Source organism: Ruditapes philippinarum, unplaced genomic scaffold (genome assembly GCF_026571515.1).
Source record: "Ruditapes philippinarum isolate M1 unplaced genomic scaffold, ASM2657151v2 ctg8557_1_1_1_1, whole genome shotgun sequence".
Lineage (NCBI taxonomy): Eukaryota > Metazoa > Mollusca > Bivalvia > Venerida > Veneridae > Ruditapes > Ruditapes philippinarum.
The window spans coordinates 21,208-40,500 of record NW_026863544.1 but is presented as its reverse complement, the minus strand read 5'-3'; the positions used below and the strand labels follow the sequence as shown (position 1 = coordinate 40,500).

The 19,293-nt window shown below is 34.0% G+C and overlaps 1 protein-coding gene across 1 annotated transcript; it reads left to right on the top strand.

Moving 5' to 3' along the window:
* Positions 1-605: 605 nt before the first annotated feature.
* Positions 606-15,868, top strand: LOC132722439 (double-stranded RNA-specific adenosine deaminase-like). The gene is made up of 15 exons (XM_060706946.1): positions 606-659; positions 3,556-3,685; positions 3,871-3,994; positions 4,343-4,527; positions 5,083-5,230; positions 5,545-5,696; positions 6,270-6,420; positions 6,948-7,137; positions 8,464-8,557; positions 8,729-8,872; positions 9,305-9,405; positions 12,621-12,803; positions 13,889-14,022; positions 14,612-14,718; positions 15,814-15,868. The coding sequence occupies exons 1-15, from the start codon at positions 623-625 to the stop codon at positions 15,866-15,868; spliced, it is 1,935 nt and encodes a 644-aa protein (XP_060562929.1). The 5' UTR covers positions 606-622.
* Positions 15,869-19,293: the final 3,425 nt, after the last annotated feature.

Sequence of the window (19,293 nt, the reverse complement as noted above, 5' to 3'; positions counted from 1 at the left end):
TGTCTGACATTTCTAAAGAATTTAATAAATATATGTTTCTAAGGAACAATATGATATACATAGCAAGAGTTGGCACGTCAGTTTTGCCAAATTACTTATTCTTGTATTTATAAATATGAGCTTATAACTGCGCACAATAATCGGGGCATCACGGCGCACAAGAAGCCAACAAACTACATTTTATAACAATGTTTGATAAGCTATAGAGAATATATTGGCCGCAAAATAATTTATTATGACATGATTGTGACCTTTTAATTTTGTGTATTGGCTGAATTTAAGAAGAAGATAGTCCGGCTAGACACAAGTGAAATTGCGATATATATGTTTCATAATTGCTGTGAAAATAATTAAATGTTTGCAGAGGAAATAAAGAAATGAAAATATTTACTTTATTTCTAAATATTTCATTAAAAATGAATTGAAATTGTATTACATTATTAATGCTTCTCGACATGTATGTCAAATATTGAACACGAAAACTGCGTATTTAGGGAAACAAATTATTATAAGCATCTTATTAGTAGAGGCTCTTCGGAAATTGTCACTCAAGTGGTGCGAGTGATTATCGGAGCGAATCATTTTTATTCTTCTACGAGTAATCAGTAATTATGTCCCTTTTATGACTTACACCATTTGCAGTCAATGGAAAGCCGCAAGTATGAATTACATTTACATATTAAATTATAGAATCATCTAACGATTGTTTAGCGCATATGTTTTGTGATGACTATAAAGTATTATTTTCCTGGACATCTGCTGAAATATGGAGATTTTATTACCTGTATTTTAAAAACCACATGAATTTAAAGTGTTTCAAAACTCGACCATAATTTTCGGATAAAGATATGTGTATGATATGATCAGAGACATAGATACATTAACTATGGCTCTGATATGATTCTCCCGATCAATCGATGGTTATGACAAGAAGTATAACGGCGGTATTTTAATAGCCAATACAATATTAGGCTATCGTACAAGGTAGATAAAAGATAAAGATTTTAGATCATTTTTATATTTAATCTACATACATGTATGATGTATGGGTATTTGAATTATGGTGGTTTGGCGAACTTAATTTATGAAGAGGTGTGAAAGTGGTTTCGTCTATCTTATGTTATATAGTAATTAAAGGCAAAGTAGACATGGTTCATATATATGAAGTTTTTTATCATCAATATTTTGTTAAAACATTTTAAATCATTATTCGTTTTTTCAGGTTTTATTATACCAAAGAAAATAATAAAAAATAGGTTTAAGTTTTCAATATCTTGTCTTTAATTGCATGACAAAGTGTGATAAACCACGATAATTGACGTGCCCATTATACAACAGATATAGTTTGCACTATATAAATTAAGTTCACCGAAACCACTACCTGTTTTATAATATAAGATCAGTTCGATGAAACGACTCTCACCCTGGGTATTTCAGTTGCTAATTAGTCAATTCTCTACACAGAGACCAAACAAGCTCAAATATGTAAGAGGAGTAATTCTCAAGGCTAAGTAGATTTATATAAATGCTTCAATATAAAAGTGTTGGACTAATCAAAAACAACAAGTAAATATAATTTCAATATACGGTATGCTTTTTTATTTGAGAAGTTCATATCACATTTAAAAAAAACACTTCAAACCACTTGCCCCTCACCGCTGTGGGTTCGAATCCCGACAGTGACTTTGGATTCTTTCAACTGAAGAAGCTATCCAGCTAGCTTATGAAATGTTGGTGGTTCTACTAGGGGTGCAACGATACAGCCAAACCCGTATTGCGATATATTGCGATATAGACAGCCTGTATTGCGATACTAAAATAATTAAAGAAAACAGTAAAACGTAAGCTATATTTCAACTCTTCTTATTATTCTTTTAGAACACATACATGTATCTATAGAATGCATAAGTACCCTGTGTCCTTGAGGCTTTTTAAATGTTTTTCTTAAGAAATATCAACATGTCAACAACTTCTGAAAAGTACGTACGTGACGGTAGGTCGTATCTAGGGTCTAAAACACGGATCATATCCTTAAATCCATCATTTGAGACAACACTAAACGGTCGAAGATCATTAACAATGAATTTTCCGACGGCTTGCGTTATGTCCTTATACCGCTGACTTGTAGGCTTGTATTTGATAGTCTGCCCAAAAGAACTCATAATTGTCGGCTGCTTTACGGTTGACACTATTGCCGCGATCAAACTAGTACCAGACTTGCATGCACCTTGTTGCAGATTGATTTTGTGGTGTCGAGTCAAATGTGTATTTAGATTTGTGGTCCCTCCGCTGTAGCGAATATCCATCTTACATTTTTTACAAACGGCTACGCCGTCCTCAATTTTTCCTGTAGATTTTCTTTTTTTTAAGTTGAATTCCACCCATATTTTACTTTTAGCTTTCTCATTTTCAATTAGTTCAAAATCTTCTTTTTCCATTTTTTTATTTCAGTTAATCAACAATTTTAATCAGTCCTAACTTAAATTGTGTAACTGTGTGTGATCAAAGCCGCACTCTGAAAATGACGTCACATGATTCTGCTACTCGCGCGGTAAGATCAAAGAGCTTCGTCAGGAAAAGTTCGCGGCGGCGTTTCTTTATACATCACAGGGATCGACTAGTGTCGGCAATCTTTTCATGTTTCATTGATGTTTTGTTTTTGATGTCGTAAATCGTTGCTTACTGATTCAAAATTGAAGTTTCTACATTCATGTTATTTCGGCATAAATATTAAAGAAAAAACCGCAATACAGGGCAGCTGCACCGCGGTACGTATCGACCTGAGACTGTATTGCAATATACCGGTATACCGGTATATCGTTGCACCACTAGGTTCTACTCAGGTGCCCGTTTTTGACTGAAATAATGCACGAAGGGCACCAGGTCCTGAGGTCTTCCTCCACCAGTAAAGCTGGAACGTAGCCAAATGACCTATACTGTGTTGATGTGACATAAAACCCAATCAAACAAACAAACATGTAAAAAAAGTATACCAATTAAATATTTTTTTATTAGTACTTGATTTAGATTAATTAATTTAGATATTTCATATGAGGTTAATCTAAATGTAAACACTATCTGACTGATTGGTAAAATAAAATATCCAAACATAAATATTAAAATCTAAGTCTTAAGGAACTGCCAGTTTATTGTAATTGATTGTCAGAATTTCAAAATTTTTACACTATTGAAAAGCTTTGTCATCTTAGCTTTGTATCAATATAAGCTTCAACCGATTAACATATCCTTTGACACCAAAGTTAACTGCTATACATACCACCTGTGAGCAATTTTACATACAATTTATACAGAGATATATATGAAACTGGTTACTTTTGCTCAAAACACAACTCACTGAAAAAAATAGCCTTATGTCTGCCAATATTGGCCTGAGGCTTTAAAGTATATGAACTTTGGTAAGTGGAATCGGGGCCAAATTTTGGCTCCATATTGGCCCTTAATAATGCAATTTTACCATACAAGCTATAAGCAGAGACATAGATGTTATCTATGTCTCTGCAATAAATTGATTTTTTACTTTTTATATTTCCACAGACATGAACATGGCTGGTAGAAAAAATTTGAACAAGAATGCAATCAGTGCATTTGAGGAGTATGGGGTACAGCATCGACAGCCTCCCAAGGTGGATATAGTTTCTATGAGTGGTCCACCACATAAACCTGTGTATGTATACACTTTGTACATGATTATTTCTGTTTAATTTGTATTCATCATTGATGCTGGTGACAGGTCTCAATTCTATTATATATTATTCCACTTTTCATATTTATCAGTGTTCTTTGATAAAAGAAAATTTGTCACATGCTTATTTTATACTAATATTGTTTAAATGTAATCCATTATTTTAGATTTGTTGCTGTGGCCCGGCTTGGCGAGACAGAAATATGTAATGAAAGGGGAAATTCTAAACATGAAGCCAGGATAAAAGCGGCTGAAAGAGCTCTTCAGCTACTCAGTGTACAAAATGCATCTGTATGTTGCCTATTGTATTTTTAACCCTTAAAGGCCCATAAAGCCTTAAAATGATTATTATTTTTATTTCACAATTTTTTAATTTTTTTTGGTGTCCTGTTAAAGTTTTTACAACAAGATACTCATTAACAACATAGCTGAGTGATCTGCTTCTTTTATGTTTTGGCAATTAGTAAAATTATAGTGATATAGTTTTTTGTATGGAAGTCAAAATACCACTTTCTGACAGGATAACCACTTGGGAACGCCACCACTCACTGTCATAAATGTAGATTTATATGTGAAAATTTCCTCTTGCTGTTAAGATAATTTATTTAATGATATCATAATTATTGATCTATAACAAAGGGTGATGGTTCATCGGGATGTAACGAGGTCGCAGAGAGTCCGCCAGTAGAAAGTTCAGAGGAGGTCATCTCCAACCCCATACCATACAAGGATCCCGTTTCTGCCCTCATGGAGTATGGACAGTTTGCTAAGCATGAAGTCAGTTTTGATCTTATCTCACAAGATGGACCACCTCACATGCCCATGTAAGTGATAGGTTCTATTTTGCATTTTGTCAAGTACAGTTCAACCTCTATAGAGATGCCCTTTGTAGAGCAATTTTAACGGTTCTATTTTGTATTTTATCAAATACACTGCAAATATAGTTCAACCTCTGTAGAGAGGCCCTTTGTAGAACAATAATGGTTCTATTTTATATCAAATACAGTTCAACCTCGGCAAAGTGGCCATTTGTAGAGCTATAACCTCAGTTTTAAATCTTACCAAAGGAATACTTAACAAAAAATGTAAACTTCCTTAGAACAACACATCTGAGCAACAACTATATTCTTTGTCTCCCAAAGGGTGTTGCAATGCAGAGGTTGTACCATAATATATTATTCAGTTTAACTATACCTTCATTTTACTAAAGTTTAAACACATATGACAGTCTCCATGGCCAGTGGTATATGTCATTTACTCAAAGTTTAAATCAATTGGCTCTTACTGCCTTACCAATCACACAGAATTATTTTATGTGAAAAATCTGTTGCTGCTAGCAGGTTAAGCTTTAGTAATGGAATTCTGTTGTGTATTTTTAGATTTACAATGGCAGTAAAGCTAGGTAGCCAAGTGTATCCAAGTGTGAAAGGTGGAAGTGCCAAGGAATCAAAGAAACTTGCAGCATGTGTTGCCCTTAGTAAGTTAAAGAAGGAAGGTGCACTTCAAGCATTGTTCCCAGATACTAAGGTAAGTTATGATGTAATCGGTGGGGTAAGTAATGATGTAATCAGATATGTAAATAATGATGTGACACCAGTGAAAATACAGAAAATATGTTTCACTGCAGTGAAAAATGATTTTTTACAGTGAAAATACAGAAAATGGAAATACACATTTTATTTCATCAATATTTCAATATTTCAATATTAAGTCTTATGTTTTGTGTCTTATGAATAAGCTTACAAAGTTTATACTGAAGCTATATACCCTGTCAAAAAAACTTTATAAGTTATGATATAGCTATTTCAGTTTTCAGTTGCAGTGTATGATTTATTTTCCAGTCATCTGCGCTACCTGTAGGTAAAGTCAAGACCAAATCAACACTTGGCATTCCAGGAAAAAACCCTGTCAGTGTTCTGAATGAATATGCCCAGAAATCAAGTATTAAATTGAGGTTTGAATCCAGTCAAACTGGACCGCCACATAAACCTGTGTAAGTATATCTGTATATTCTTCAAATATATCACACCTAACATTTGTTTATTTAAAGATTCATATGTAGATTGGCGATTGTGGCCAAGTGGTTAAGGTTATTGACTTTAAACCACTTGCCCCGCACCGCTGTGGGTTCGAAACCTGATAGTGGCTTTGGATTCTTTCATGTGAGGAAGCTATCCAGCTAGCTTATGGAATGCTTGTGTTGTTCATACCTGAAATAATGCTCAGAAGGGCACCTGAAGTCTTCCTCCAACAGTAAAGCTGAAAAGTCGCCAAATGACTGTGATAGAAAAACAATGCACACACCCCACAACCCCCACCCCCCCCTCCCCCCAAAAAAAAAGAAAAGAAAAAAGATACATTTTGAAATAACTTGGAAATAAATCAGTCAGTTGTGAAATAAACTGAATAAGGAAAGAAAAAGAAAAGCTGGTTTGGTGGTTAGATTGCTGAGGTATGTCCCAAAACGTGTGCAAAATCGGAATAAAAAAATCAGTTTAAATCATAGAAAAACAAACAAATGAAGTAATAGTGCAATCATAGTGCTTACTTTTTTTATTTCAATCAGATTTAATGTATATGCTGTACTTGGGGAGGAGACTTTCCCTGTAATGAGTGCAGCCAGTAAGAAGGAAGGCAATGTACAAGCTGCCGAGGCCGTACTGAAAGCACTAGCCGAGAGAGGACAGTACTTAATGCCAAAAGCTGTCACCACACAGGTAACATACTGTAATTGTAGTGTTTAGAATTCATGAAATATTTTAATTATTTACTGTGGACAATAGTAGTTATCTTCCACAGGGACTTTGCTGCTGCCTGAAGACATGAGGATCAGTGGCCCAGTTACTAAGATTGATGAATTTGAACCAATGACCCCTCACATCTGTGGGTTCAAATCCTGCTAGAGACTTTGGATATTTCAATATAAGGAGCTGTCCAGCTAGTTTTCAGAATTTTTTTTGTTCTACTCGGGTGCCTGCTTTTTGCCTAGATTAATGTACAAAGGTGCACCTAACATCTTCCTCTACTGGTAAAGCTGGGAATTCCCAAATGATCTCAAAAGTATAAGTGTGTCTTAAACCTAACAGAAAGATAACCTTGCACAACCTTTGTAGACTATAGCTCAGGGAAACTAGAAAGAATCCTTATTAAACACATTGTTTGCTTTTTCTAAGGAAGAATTTCTGAGGTTTATTGGGCCTTTGATGTCTTAATATATGATTTATGTTTTACATTTTGTTTTCAGTCAAATACCACAAACAGTGTCATGCCAGTGGCTGTTAATCATTACGATAAAGTAGCTATGGCTGCAGGACGTAAAGTGGATGAACTATTGCTACAGACACCGGAATCTCTTGTTGGTAGGAAAGTAACATCTGCCATAGTAATGTTAGACAGAGAGACTGGTGTGTACAGGGTGGTCAGTGTTGGCTCAGGTAATTGTGAAGCTTGTAAATATATTTCAATTTTTTTCCAGGTAGCCTATGTTTGAAGCAAGCAATATGATTTTTGTACAGGAGTAACTTATTATTGACTGTTTAGCTTAATAGGGAAAGCAACAAATATGTAGTCCAGGGGTGGCTGTTGCCGTCCTCAGTCGAGGCAAAGTTTCTGCATTACAATAATTGGTCTCGAAGATTAAGTCTAGTGGTCATTAATTGGTCATCTATCTCACACTGCTGTCCAGAAATCATGTAGGCTACTTGTGGAGAAATTGTCATTACTGGTTAGTTATCCAGGAAAGCCTCTTAGGTGGATTGGCCTCAGAAATATGACCAAAAATGTGTTAAAATTTGTTTAAAATCTAGATAAACAAACAAAAAGAAATTTTGAAATGATCTTGTATGTTTGAAAAGGACAGTAATTGACGATTCAAAATGGTTTGCTAGAATGTATTTTGTTTTTGAAGACAAATGTTATGAAGTATTAGTCTATATCAATAAAGTTTATGCTGCCATTGCACATGCAGATACAAAATCCTTGCAGCTTTAGTATGTTATGATATCAACAATGACCTGTTGTGCATTAAATTTTCTTTGTTATAAAAGTTTTTACCTCAATTAGGAATTTGATAACCTTGATTAAATTTATTCCTTACAAGGGATGTGAGTATATAATGAAAATAGCGCCCATAAAACAGGGGCCATAACTCAGTACCTGTAAGAGAATTGGATTGTAACTCTCCAACATTCCCCCTATAGTCCTGATCTAGCACCATGTGACTTCTGGTTATTTTCTAAACTGAAAGAACTTGGAAAGCAGGAAACAAATATATGCTTGAACAAGACCTATCAAAAGCATTAATTCATAGTTACGGGGTATATCTAAAGAAGAGTACTGAGAAGCATTTGGGAAAAAAATGGCGCAGAAGGCTGCTTCTTTGTGTAGAGAAAGGAGGAGAGTATATTGAGGGATTGTTATAAAATAACCTTAAAACAACAGTTAATATGGGAGATAATAAGGTATTTTCATTATTTCCTGAACACCCCTTGTAACCTGCTGAATATCTTAAATGAACTTGTCCAGCTCCCATTTTTGAACTGTCCATTGTCAAATTAAGAGATATCAAGACGAATCTTTGAAGTAAATCAGGCAACAGTATAGAGGTAATGGCATGGCCAAATGGTTAAAGTGCCAGACTTGAAATCTATAGATCGCTGGCTGCATAGGTTTAAAACCCCATCAGGGGCAAGCCATTGTCTCCTTGAGCAAGAAACTTTACACTTTAAACTTTAACTTACACTATAGCTGCACTATTTCAGGTAACAGATGTGTGAAAGGAAGTCATATAACAGATGACGGGACGGTGCTCAACGACTCACATGCTGAAGTTTTAGCTAGGAGGGGATTTAAAAGGTAATAATGACAGAGATATTCATTTAAACTCAAGTAGGCTATAGGGAAACTAATTTTATGGTTTGTAAACTGATGTCTTCTTAGATTATACATATCTTTCATAATAAATTTTGTGTATTGAGGAAGTTAAATATTTATCACTCAAAGTATATAATATTATCTCTGTTCCAGATTTTTATATTATCTACTTCGAACAAAAGATTTACCCATCATTGAAAAGAGCAGACAGAGAAAATGGAGGTTCAAAGAGGGGATAAGTTTTCATTTGTATATATCTACAGCCCCCTGTGGTGACGGGGCTTTGTTTACCCACAGGTTTGTAGAGTTTGTTGCTTTACTCTTTTTAAATTCATTATGTGGCTTCTTAATTAAGAGCTTCAGCCAATCATATGTGAGCGATCAGGATTGGCCTGCAGTCAGTTTTTATAATTTAGATTTTGTTAAACTTTAAAGAATTCTCAGTTTAGCAAAATCTGTCGTAAAGTATGCCTTAATTAGAGTTTGAACAAGTTTTGTACATAGGTCATTATGCATCACAAATAAGATCACCAGATCAAATATAATGGATTTTTTTCCCCCTGTTTCTTTTTATCTTTATCAAACTTTTGCAGATGGTTTTAATGATAGTTTTGGACATGTTTTTTGGACATGTTTGAATGCGGTCAATTATGATAAAAAAATATTGCTTAAATACTGGTATATGTGGGATAATAAGATAATAAAAGTGTATTATTTCTATCAACACAGTGACAGAGGGGCAGCTGGAACTTGTTGCTCAGGAAGTGAACATCGTCCTGTCTTCTCAAATTTAAAAACTCAAGGTCTACTCAGAGCAAAACAGGAAAATGGTAATGCTATTCCTTTTTTTCGACACATGATGTGGTGATTTTTCTTTAAAGTAGCAAGCCTCCTGATTCATGGTTATTTTCATGAAAATTTTGGAAATGTATTTAAAAGTAAAATTATTGTGAGATGAACAAATTGAGTAATTTGCATATTGAAATCAGCACTTACAATCCAAGAAAATAACCAAAAGCTCGTAAACATACTAGTATGCAAAAATAGCCCTGATTGGTTAGTAACGCAGTAGAAATATTTTAATAAAATACTGCAAAATCCGTCTTAAACCACACATAACATGAACATATAACTTGGATCTTGAATGTTTTTACCTTCCTTAAAATTTTAGTACATTTTTCTCAATATTTATTTTTTAGCTCACCTGTCACAAAGTGACAGGGTGAGCTTTTGTGATCGCTTTTCGTCCGGCGTCCGTCCGTCCGTCGTCCGTCCGTAAACTTTTGCTTTAAATGACATCTCCTCATAAACCACTGAGCCAATTTCATCCAAACTTCACAGGAATGTTCCTTTGGTGGTCACCTTTGAAAATTGTTCAAAGAATTTAATTCCATGCAGAACTCTGGTTGCCATGGCAACCGAAAGAAAAATCTTTAAATATCTTCTTTGAAACAACCCTAAGAGCTAGAACTTAGATATTTGGCATGAAACATCTTCTAGTGAGTGTCTACCAAGTTTGTTCAAATTAAAGCCCTGGGGTCAAAATTGGCCCCGCCCCAGGGGGTCATTGATTTTCCCTAAATGCATATAGTAAAAACTTAAAAAATCTTCTTTTAAAGAACCCAAAGAGCTAGAGCTAAGATATTTGGCATGAAACATCTTCTAGTGAGTGTCTACCAAGTTTGTTCAAATAAAAGCCCTGGGGTCAAAATTGGCCCCGCCCCGGGGGGTCATTGATTTTCCCTACATGCATATAGTAAAAACTTAAAAATCTTCTTTTAAAGAACCGTAAGAGCTAGAGCTTAGATATTAAGCATGAAACATCTTCTAGTGAATGTCTACCAAGTTTGTTCAAATAAAAGCCCTGGGGTCAAAATTGGCCCCGCCCCAGGGGGTCATTGATTTTCCCTATATGCATATAGTAAAAACTTAAAAAATCTTCTTTTAAAGAACCCAAAGAGCTAGAGATAAGATATTAAGCATGAAACATCTTCTAGTGAGTGTCTACCAAGTTTGTTCAAATTAAAGCCCTGTGGTCAAAATTGGCCCCACCCCGGGGGGTCATTGATTTTCCCTATATGCATATAGTAAAAACTTAAAAAATCTTCTTTTAAAGAACCATAAGAGCTAGAGCTTAGATATTTGGCATGGAACATCTTCTAGTGAATGTCTACCAAGTTTGTTCAAATAAAAGCCCTGGGGTCAAAATTGACCCCGCCCCAGGGGGTCATAGATTTTCCCTATATGCATATAGTAAAAACTTAAAAATTCTTCTTTTAAAGAACCCAAAGAGCTAGAGCTAAGATATTTAGCATGAAACATCTTCTAATGAGTGTCTACCAAGTTTGTTCAAATAAAAGCCCTGGGGTCAAAATTGGCCCCGCCCCAGGGGGTCATTGATTTTCCCTTTATGCATATAGTAAAAACTTAAAAAATCTTCTTTTAAAGAACTCAAAGAGCTAGAACTTAGATATTTAGCATGAAACATGTTCTAATGGGTGTCTACCAAGTATGTTCAAATAAAAGCCCTGGGGTCAAAACTGGCCCCGCCCAGGGGGGGGGTCATTGATTTTCCTTATATGTGTATAGCAAAAACTTAAAAATCTTCTTTGAAAAAACCCAAATAGCTAGAGTTTAGATATTAAGCATGAAACATCTTTAAGTAAATATCTACAAAGTTTGTTCAAATAAAAGCCCGGGGGTCAAAACTGGCCCTGCCCCAGGGGTGTCATTGTTTTTAACTATATGTGTATAGTAAAAACTTTAAAAATCTTCTTTTAAAAAACCCAATGAGCTAGAACTTAGATGTTTAGCATGAAACATCTTCTTATGGGTGTCTACCAAGTCTGTTCAAATAAACAAATAAAAGCCCTTGGGTAAAAATTGGCCCGGGGGTGGGGGGGGGCCTATATACAGGTGAGCGACCTCAGGGCCATCATGGCCCTCTTGTTTTGAAATATTTTGGCTCATCTGGAGGCGTGCACATTTAATTTTCCTTTACTGTTATACATCAGTTATAGGATTTATTGGGTATAAAACATAGTTCAATATCTCAGATAATGCATGCTTCTTAAAATAAAAAGTGTACGCCAATTATAATAAAGCACCGTTGTCGAAATTTATTAGGTCATATATATCCCTGTCACTTGTCCGTTTTATAATACAGGCTGAAAAGTTGTAAATATATAGAGAGGATATTCAAGTTTCTTGTAAATATACTGGATTTCATGTCATTGAATGGTATAAAATATGATGATTTTCATACCACAAGATAAAAATAAACTTATTGAAAAAGTTGAATTTTCTGTTTATTATACACTCTCTTTTTGACCTTATGATTCGAAAAACATACCCCTTCATTTTATGTATCAGCTGAATTTAAAAGAAAGTAGTCTGGCAAGTTACCAGTGAAAATGTGGAAAATACATTTCACTGCAGTGAAAATTAATTTTTTTTGTGAAAATTTAAACAAAAAGAAAATATTTATTTTATTTCATTAATATTTCTCAATATTCTATTTTTAAGCATATAATAAATTCAGATAGGGATGGGGCCTTTGGGGAGGGGATTTGGCATGGACACACTTACTTTACCAAATGATAAGATTTAAGCAATTTTTCTAAGAACAATAATTGCTGAATTTCACTGCGGTATAAACTTGTCCCTAAGGACATCACATAAGTAACATTATTTGCAACTTTATCACCTTCAGGTGTCTGAGACAATACAAAAAAATAGTTTATATATTTTGAAATTCATCATTTTTGCATATGATTCTACAACTGTGATGTTTCGATGCTCAGCACGATACTGGCAAATCAGAATTATCATCAGAAACATCCACCACATTTCTGGTTGACTTTCAATTATTGTCTTTATAAAAAGAAAACTAAATATTGGTGACTGAGGTTCCAAATGGGAAAATTTAGTCCATAACGAGAAGAGAAATAAAAATAAAAATTATGTCTGATCAAAATTTTTATTTCCGTTTATCATTACCACATCTTCTCCACTGAACTGTTTGACGTTTTGTACTTTTTATTAGGAGAGGGAACCATTCCAGTGGAACCAGAATTTGTCACTCAGACTTACGATGGTATACAACAAGGGGGGCGACTCCGGGTAATGTCGTGTAGTGACAAGATATGTCAGTGGAATGTGTTAGGTCTACAGGGGGCGCTTTTATCAACAGTATACGAACCGGTTTATCTACAGTCTATTGTTTTGGGTATAGTTTTCACTCTTATGCTTACTTTTTCTTACCAGATATCAAAATAAAAATTTCCTTTGTAAGTTTGATTGTACACACTTTTTAAGCTCACCTGTCACAAAGTGACAGGGTGAGCTTTCGTGATCGCTTTTTGTCCAGCGTCCGTCTGGTGTCCGTCCGTAAACTTTTACTTTAGATGACATCTCCTCATAAACCACTGAGCCAATTTCATCCAAACTTCACAGGAATGTTCCTTTGGTGGTCACCTTTAAAAATTGTTCAAAGAATTTAATTCCATGCAGAACTCTCCGAAAGAAAAAACTTTAAATATCTTCTTTTAAAAAACCCAAAGAGCTAGAGCTTAGATATTTGGCATGAAACATCTTCTAATGAGTGTCTACCAAGTTATCAAGTTATTCAAATAAAAGCCCTGGGGTCAAAATTGGCCACGCTCCCAGGGGGTCATTGATTTTCCCTATATGCATATAGTAAAAACTTAAAAAATCTTCTTTTAAAGAACTCAAAGAGCTAGAGCTAAGATATTTAGCACGAAAACATGTTCTAAGGGGTGTCTACCAAGTTTGTTCAAATTAAAGCCCTGGGGTCAAAATTGGCCCGCCCCAGGGGGTCATTGATTTTCCTATATGTGTATAGCAAAACTTAAAAAATCTTCTTTAAAAAAACCCAAATAGCTAGAGTTAAGATATTAACTATATGTGTACAGTAAAAACTTAAAAAATCTTCTTTTAAAAAACCCAATGAGCTAGAACTTAGATGTTTAGCTTGAAACATCTTCTTATGGAACCAAGTTTGTTCAAATAAAAGCCCTTGGGTTAAAATTGGCCCTGAGGGGGGGGGGGGGGGGGCTGGGGGGCCTATATACAGGTGAGCGACCTCAGGGCCATCATGGCCCTCTTGTTTTAATGACACTTTGTATTCATATTGTGACCATCTATAGTGTTTAGGATTTTAAACATAACATATCTACTTTTTGTGAAGTGAAAACATGTTTATTTTAATATTTACAAAGAGACTGTGCAGCTTAAAAGTTTATAACATCAAATTTGAGCAAAGTATATCTTTAATGTTTTTTTTTGTTACAGGGAATCTATATAATGCTGGTCATTTGGCGCGGGCCGTATGTTGTCGTATAGATCATAGCACAACACCACTACAGTCTCAATTACCGTGTGGTTACCATGTCAACCATCCTGATCTAGGTGTCACCTCACACCAGGTTAGTCATACATTTAAACCCTAAATCTTCTGAATTTCTTAAATGGACTTGTCCAGCTACCCATTTTTTGGAACTGTCCATTATAATTTTGGGGGATAAGATAAGATAAAAATTTCAAGTCCGTCAGCCAACATTATAATGCCTGGTCGGGCAAAGGAAAATTTCCTTGTGATAATCGATCAAGGACATTAAGTGTAATGATTATTTTTCTCCTACCTGACTGACTTAGATACCATATTGGATAAAAGGTTGGTCACTAGTGGAAACATTTTTAATAACCGGATAGTTATCCAGAAGAGATACATGTAGTTACCGGTAGTTGGACTTACCGCAGATATACAATAAAAAATTAATTGAAGTTTGGAATTAAAAACAACCAAACAAACAAATACACCATTTCTTTAACAATTAAATTAATGAAATTTCTATCTTGTACTTAACCTTCTTCCATACTGATTTGATTTCTTGAAATTACAACTTGACTTATACATCATGTACAACCCGAGTACAACTCAAACCCAAATTATTTAATACATTTATTTATTAATATGCCCCACTTTCGTTGATGAAAGTTTTTTTCTATTTTTAGGATACAACACGTGTTGTAGAAAAGGCACGGCCACTCAGTATCAACTGGTCATTTGGTGACAAAGAACCCGAGATTACGGATGGCACTATAGGAAAAACTACAAAAACGTATAATATAACTTTCTTATGTAGTGTATATTTTTTTATTCTTTAAGGTTACATGAAATGTTTTGAATGTTGAATTTTTCATACTACATGTATATTTTTAACCTTTGTTCTGTATTTTACTTGTATGATGACCATTTACACTTTGATTGGTGTAATGTAGCTTAAAGATCCTGTAAGTCATTTTTTATGGTTTTATATCATAAATATAATGCTCAAATGAAGATTTATTAATATTGTAAGTTCCATTTGTAAAGATATTACTGAATTTACATTTCATGTTAATAAAGGGAGATAATTAGAAATTTATTTTCTATGAAGTCTATGTTAAATTTTTCAGGAAGAAATGAAAGCATATATTATAATGATTACATATAATGTGCACAAATATTTGCAGTACATATTTTACATATTCTTCGCTGTTTGAAAATTATTTTAGAAGCATTATTATATACATATATAAAATTTCGCTGTGTGTTTACACCCTTAATTACAACATTCACGATCTTTTAAAGCTCTCATCACATGATGTGATAATTTTTGTCTTTGGTGGTTAGAACCAGTAATATTCATTGAAAGAAAGTGCTTTGATTTGTATGTATCTTCATTCAAGTGGAAAAAATTCATAAGCAAAGTTGCATCAACAAACTTTTTGAAATAATTTTCTATTTCACATATAGAAGTAAGAACAAAATAGCGACTGAAGGGGTCCGTTTCATAGAAAGTCCTAAGTCTAATATCAGTCTAAAGACAAAAATCTGGGACAATTTCGCTTTTCAAGAAAATGTCCAAACTTTAATAATGACTCCCATGTTATGACTCCTTCACCTTCTGGTTAGCAAGACAAATAAACATTGACATATTGAAGGAAAAAGCACAGGTTGTGATATTTCTTTCTTTCTTTTTGTCTGGAAAATAAATATAATTAATGTCTTCAGCCTTAAACTTAAGACAAATCTGCTTCAATTGAAACTGTCTAAAGTTGGTCTGAAAATCGGTCTTATTCCTAGGACTTGGGAATTGGATACACTTAGGACTTTTTATGAAATGTAGCAAAGAACAAATAACAATCTATGAACTAATATTTTTGTATTTCAGGGTAGCTGGGAGTGGGGTGCTCGAATTATGTAAAAATCTATACGAGTTTTTATAGAACAAAATAGACAATTACAATAGAAATCAATTTCTCTCCCGCAGGTGAAACTACAAAAAAATTGTCCAGTAAAACCGGGCAAAATGGCAAAAAAAAGATTTCCCAGAAAAAATTTTCGGTCGTGGGGTGGATGCCAAAAAGTGGGACGGTTCCATTTAATTAAAGGAGCATCATAGATTTTTTACTAGCATTTTGGGGAGCCAGACAGACTTAAGTAGCACATGGCAACCTTGGGCTTGTTGGGCATTTTTTGTGTTTTGAGAAAGTTCTGGCTGTTGGACGTAGATTTCTATGATTGGTATTTTGGCGACAATTGTGTGCATATCCAAGGTTAACGCAATTTGTTAAATGACTGAGAAAGCCCAGAAAGGATAATGAATGTTAGTCAATTATAGATGTAAACAATTAAGTATCTTTTTGTCAAAATGTATCGTAGAAAAAAATCAAAGTATGTATGTATATGTTGTTAATGAATAATAATGTAGATGACAGCTATTTTACTGTATTTGACCGGGTATTTTAAAGCTGCAGTGACAGCCTGGAGTCTCCTTCTATATATTCCATTGAGACTGTTAACATATTTATACATACAATAGGAATTTCATACTTGCGAGGGACAAAAAGAAATGAGATTGCATATACATGTATCATGCTTACCATTAAATAGATATCAAATTTTCATTGTAAATTTTTTTCTTTTATTCAACAAAAAGTCGGATCATATTTTTTTCTTAATTTTTTCTTAATTTCTCAATTAAGCTGTTACAGTCCTGCAATAAAAAGCATATATTTATAATATCAGTCCTTATCCATTGTAAAATTCAGGGTTAAAAAAGTCGACCTTATCTTCGTTTCTTCTCCATTGTTTTGTAATGTTGACATATTGTTGTACCAAATAAACTTTATGTAATTTGCATATACAAAAAAAAATGTATTGCTCTTCAACAACACCTTTGTTTGGGATAAAATTTAGGAATAAGTTCAAACTGCAAAAAAAAAAAAAAAAAAAATTTACTCAAGTTAAATCATATAGTTTTATTAATAAGAAAAAATTCATGAAAATTTAGTAACAAAACTTTAATTAAAGGCCCACTAAGCTGATGCTGTTGCTGCAGTCCTGACTCTCGTTTTCAAATTGGTTTCCTCTCAGATTTCATCCTGAAACTTTATCTTTGGTAAACATAGGACCTGAATATGGCCTGATTATACATATGAAACTCCCTTCTTTAGGCTCAAACCTGGTACCTTGAAATTTTTCATATGAGGAAGCTATCCAGCTAGCTAGGTCAGTGGTTCTACTCAGGGTGTCCTTTTGTGTCTAAAATAATGTACAATTACTAGAATACCTGCAACAGTAAATTTGGTAAGGTGTCATATGATTTACTTGAAATTCAATAAAAACAAAACAAAAATATATATATGTATATTTCTTTTTTTAGTAAGCACAAAAATGAACTAGTATTTTCAACATCTAAATGATGTGCAAAACAGTGTTAAATTATACACTCAAGAAATATCTATTTAATAGGTACACAATCATGTATATACAAAATGTATCATAATAAAATATAGATCTTTTGTTTATACAAACTATTACCAAGTTTTTCTTGTGTGTTCAGATTTATTTTATTATTATAATGTACATGGAATTTACAATATGCTTTTAATTTGAGATTTGTTTTTAGCATATTTTGTATAGTTATCTAAATATTTGTTGTTGTTGATCCTTTTTATGCCCCCACAATGTGGGAGCATATAGCGTTGCACTTGTCCGTCCGTCCGTCAGTCAGTCCGTCCGTCCGTCCGTCAATCCGTCAGTCCGTCCGTACGTCCCGAAATCTTGTGAACGCAACTCCTCTTAAACCGGATGGCAGATTTTGCTTAAACTTACAGGGATGAACAACCTTAATGTGGAGATGGTAGTAAAGGAAGGAATTTTCACTGCGACCAAATTTAACAGAATTATGGCCCTTTGTGATTTTTTCACTAGATACTATGTAGAAATTTTAGTGAACGCAACTCCTCTAAACCGGATGGAGCAGATTTTGCTTAAACTTACAGGGATGAACAACCTTAATGTGTAGATGGTAGTAAAGGAAGAATTTTTGCTGCTACCAAATTTTACCAGAATTATGGCCCTTTGTTGATTTTTTCACTATGATACTATGTAGAAATTTTGTGAACGCAACTCCTCTTAAACCCCGGATGGCAGATTTTGCTTAAACTTACAGGGATGAACAACCTTAATGTGTAGATGGGCAGTTAAGGAAGGAATTTTTTGCTGCAACCAAATTTAACAGAATTATGGCCCTTTATTGATTTTTTTCATTATATACTATGTAGAAATTTTGTGAACGCAACTCCTCTTAAACCGGATGGCAGATTTTGCTTAAACTTACAGGATGAACAACCTTAATGTGTAGATGGCAGTTTAGGAAGGAATTTTTGCTGCAACCAAATTTAACAGAATTATGGCCCTTTATTGATTTTTTCATTATATACTATGTAGAAATTTTGTGAACGCAACTCCTCTTAAACCGAATGGCAGATTTTGCTTAAACTTACAGGGATTAACAACCTTAATGTGTAGATGGTAGTAAAGGAAGGAATTTTTGCTCCGACCAAATTTAACAGAATTATGGCCCTTTGTTGATTTTTGTTTTTTTTCACTATATACTATGTAGAAATTTTGTGAATGCAACTCCTCTTAAACAGAATTATGGCCCTTTGTTGATTTTTTCATTATATAATTATATACTATGTAGAAATTTTGTGAACGCAACTCGTCTTAAAACGGATGGCAGATTTTGCTTAAACTTCTAGGGATTAACTACGTTAATGTGTAGATGGTAGTAAAGGAAGGAATTTTTGCTGCGACCAAATTTAACAGAATAATGGCCCTTTGTTGATTTTTAGTTTTTAACTTGCGGCACATGTAGTCCAAAAAATATTTTACCTAGAGTCATAAGATTGACAGAACAGTGGCGTGTGGGGGCATCCGTGTCCTATGGACACATTTCTAGTTAGGTTTTAATATGAAATTACTCATACATGTTTTATGTCTTACCTTTTACAATTTTGATGTTAATTTTGAACCTGTTGTTACAGACAGTGATATGTGATGCAACCATTTACAGCCAGATTACGGTTCAAGGTTATAAAGAAATTTTCCAAGCACAAACCCAGAACTCGGGTTAAATTATAGTCAGAAAGAGACAGAAAATATTTGCTGACCAATGAAAAAACGTGAGATTTAAGGGGGCGATCAGAAAATAGGTTTTTATAACATCAAATAAATTATTCCACATGTTTGTTTGGTTGGTCACTTCTACCTGACAAAATATGACAAATCTTACATGACAAGGTTATCAAAGTTTTGTGTTTCACCAAACTGTTCTCTTAAAACTGAATTAATCCACTAATTT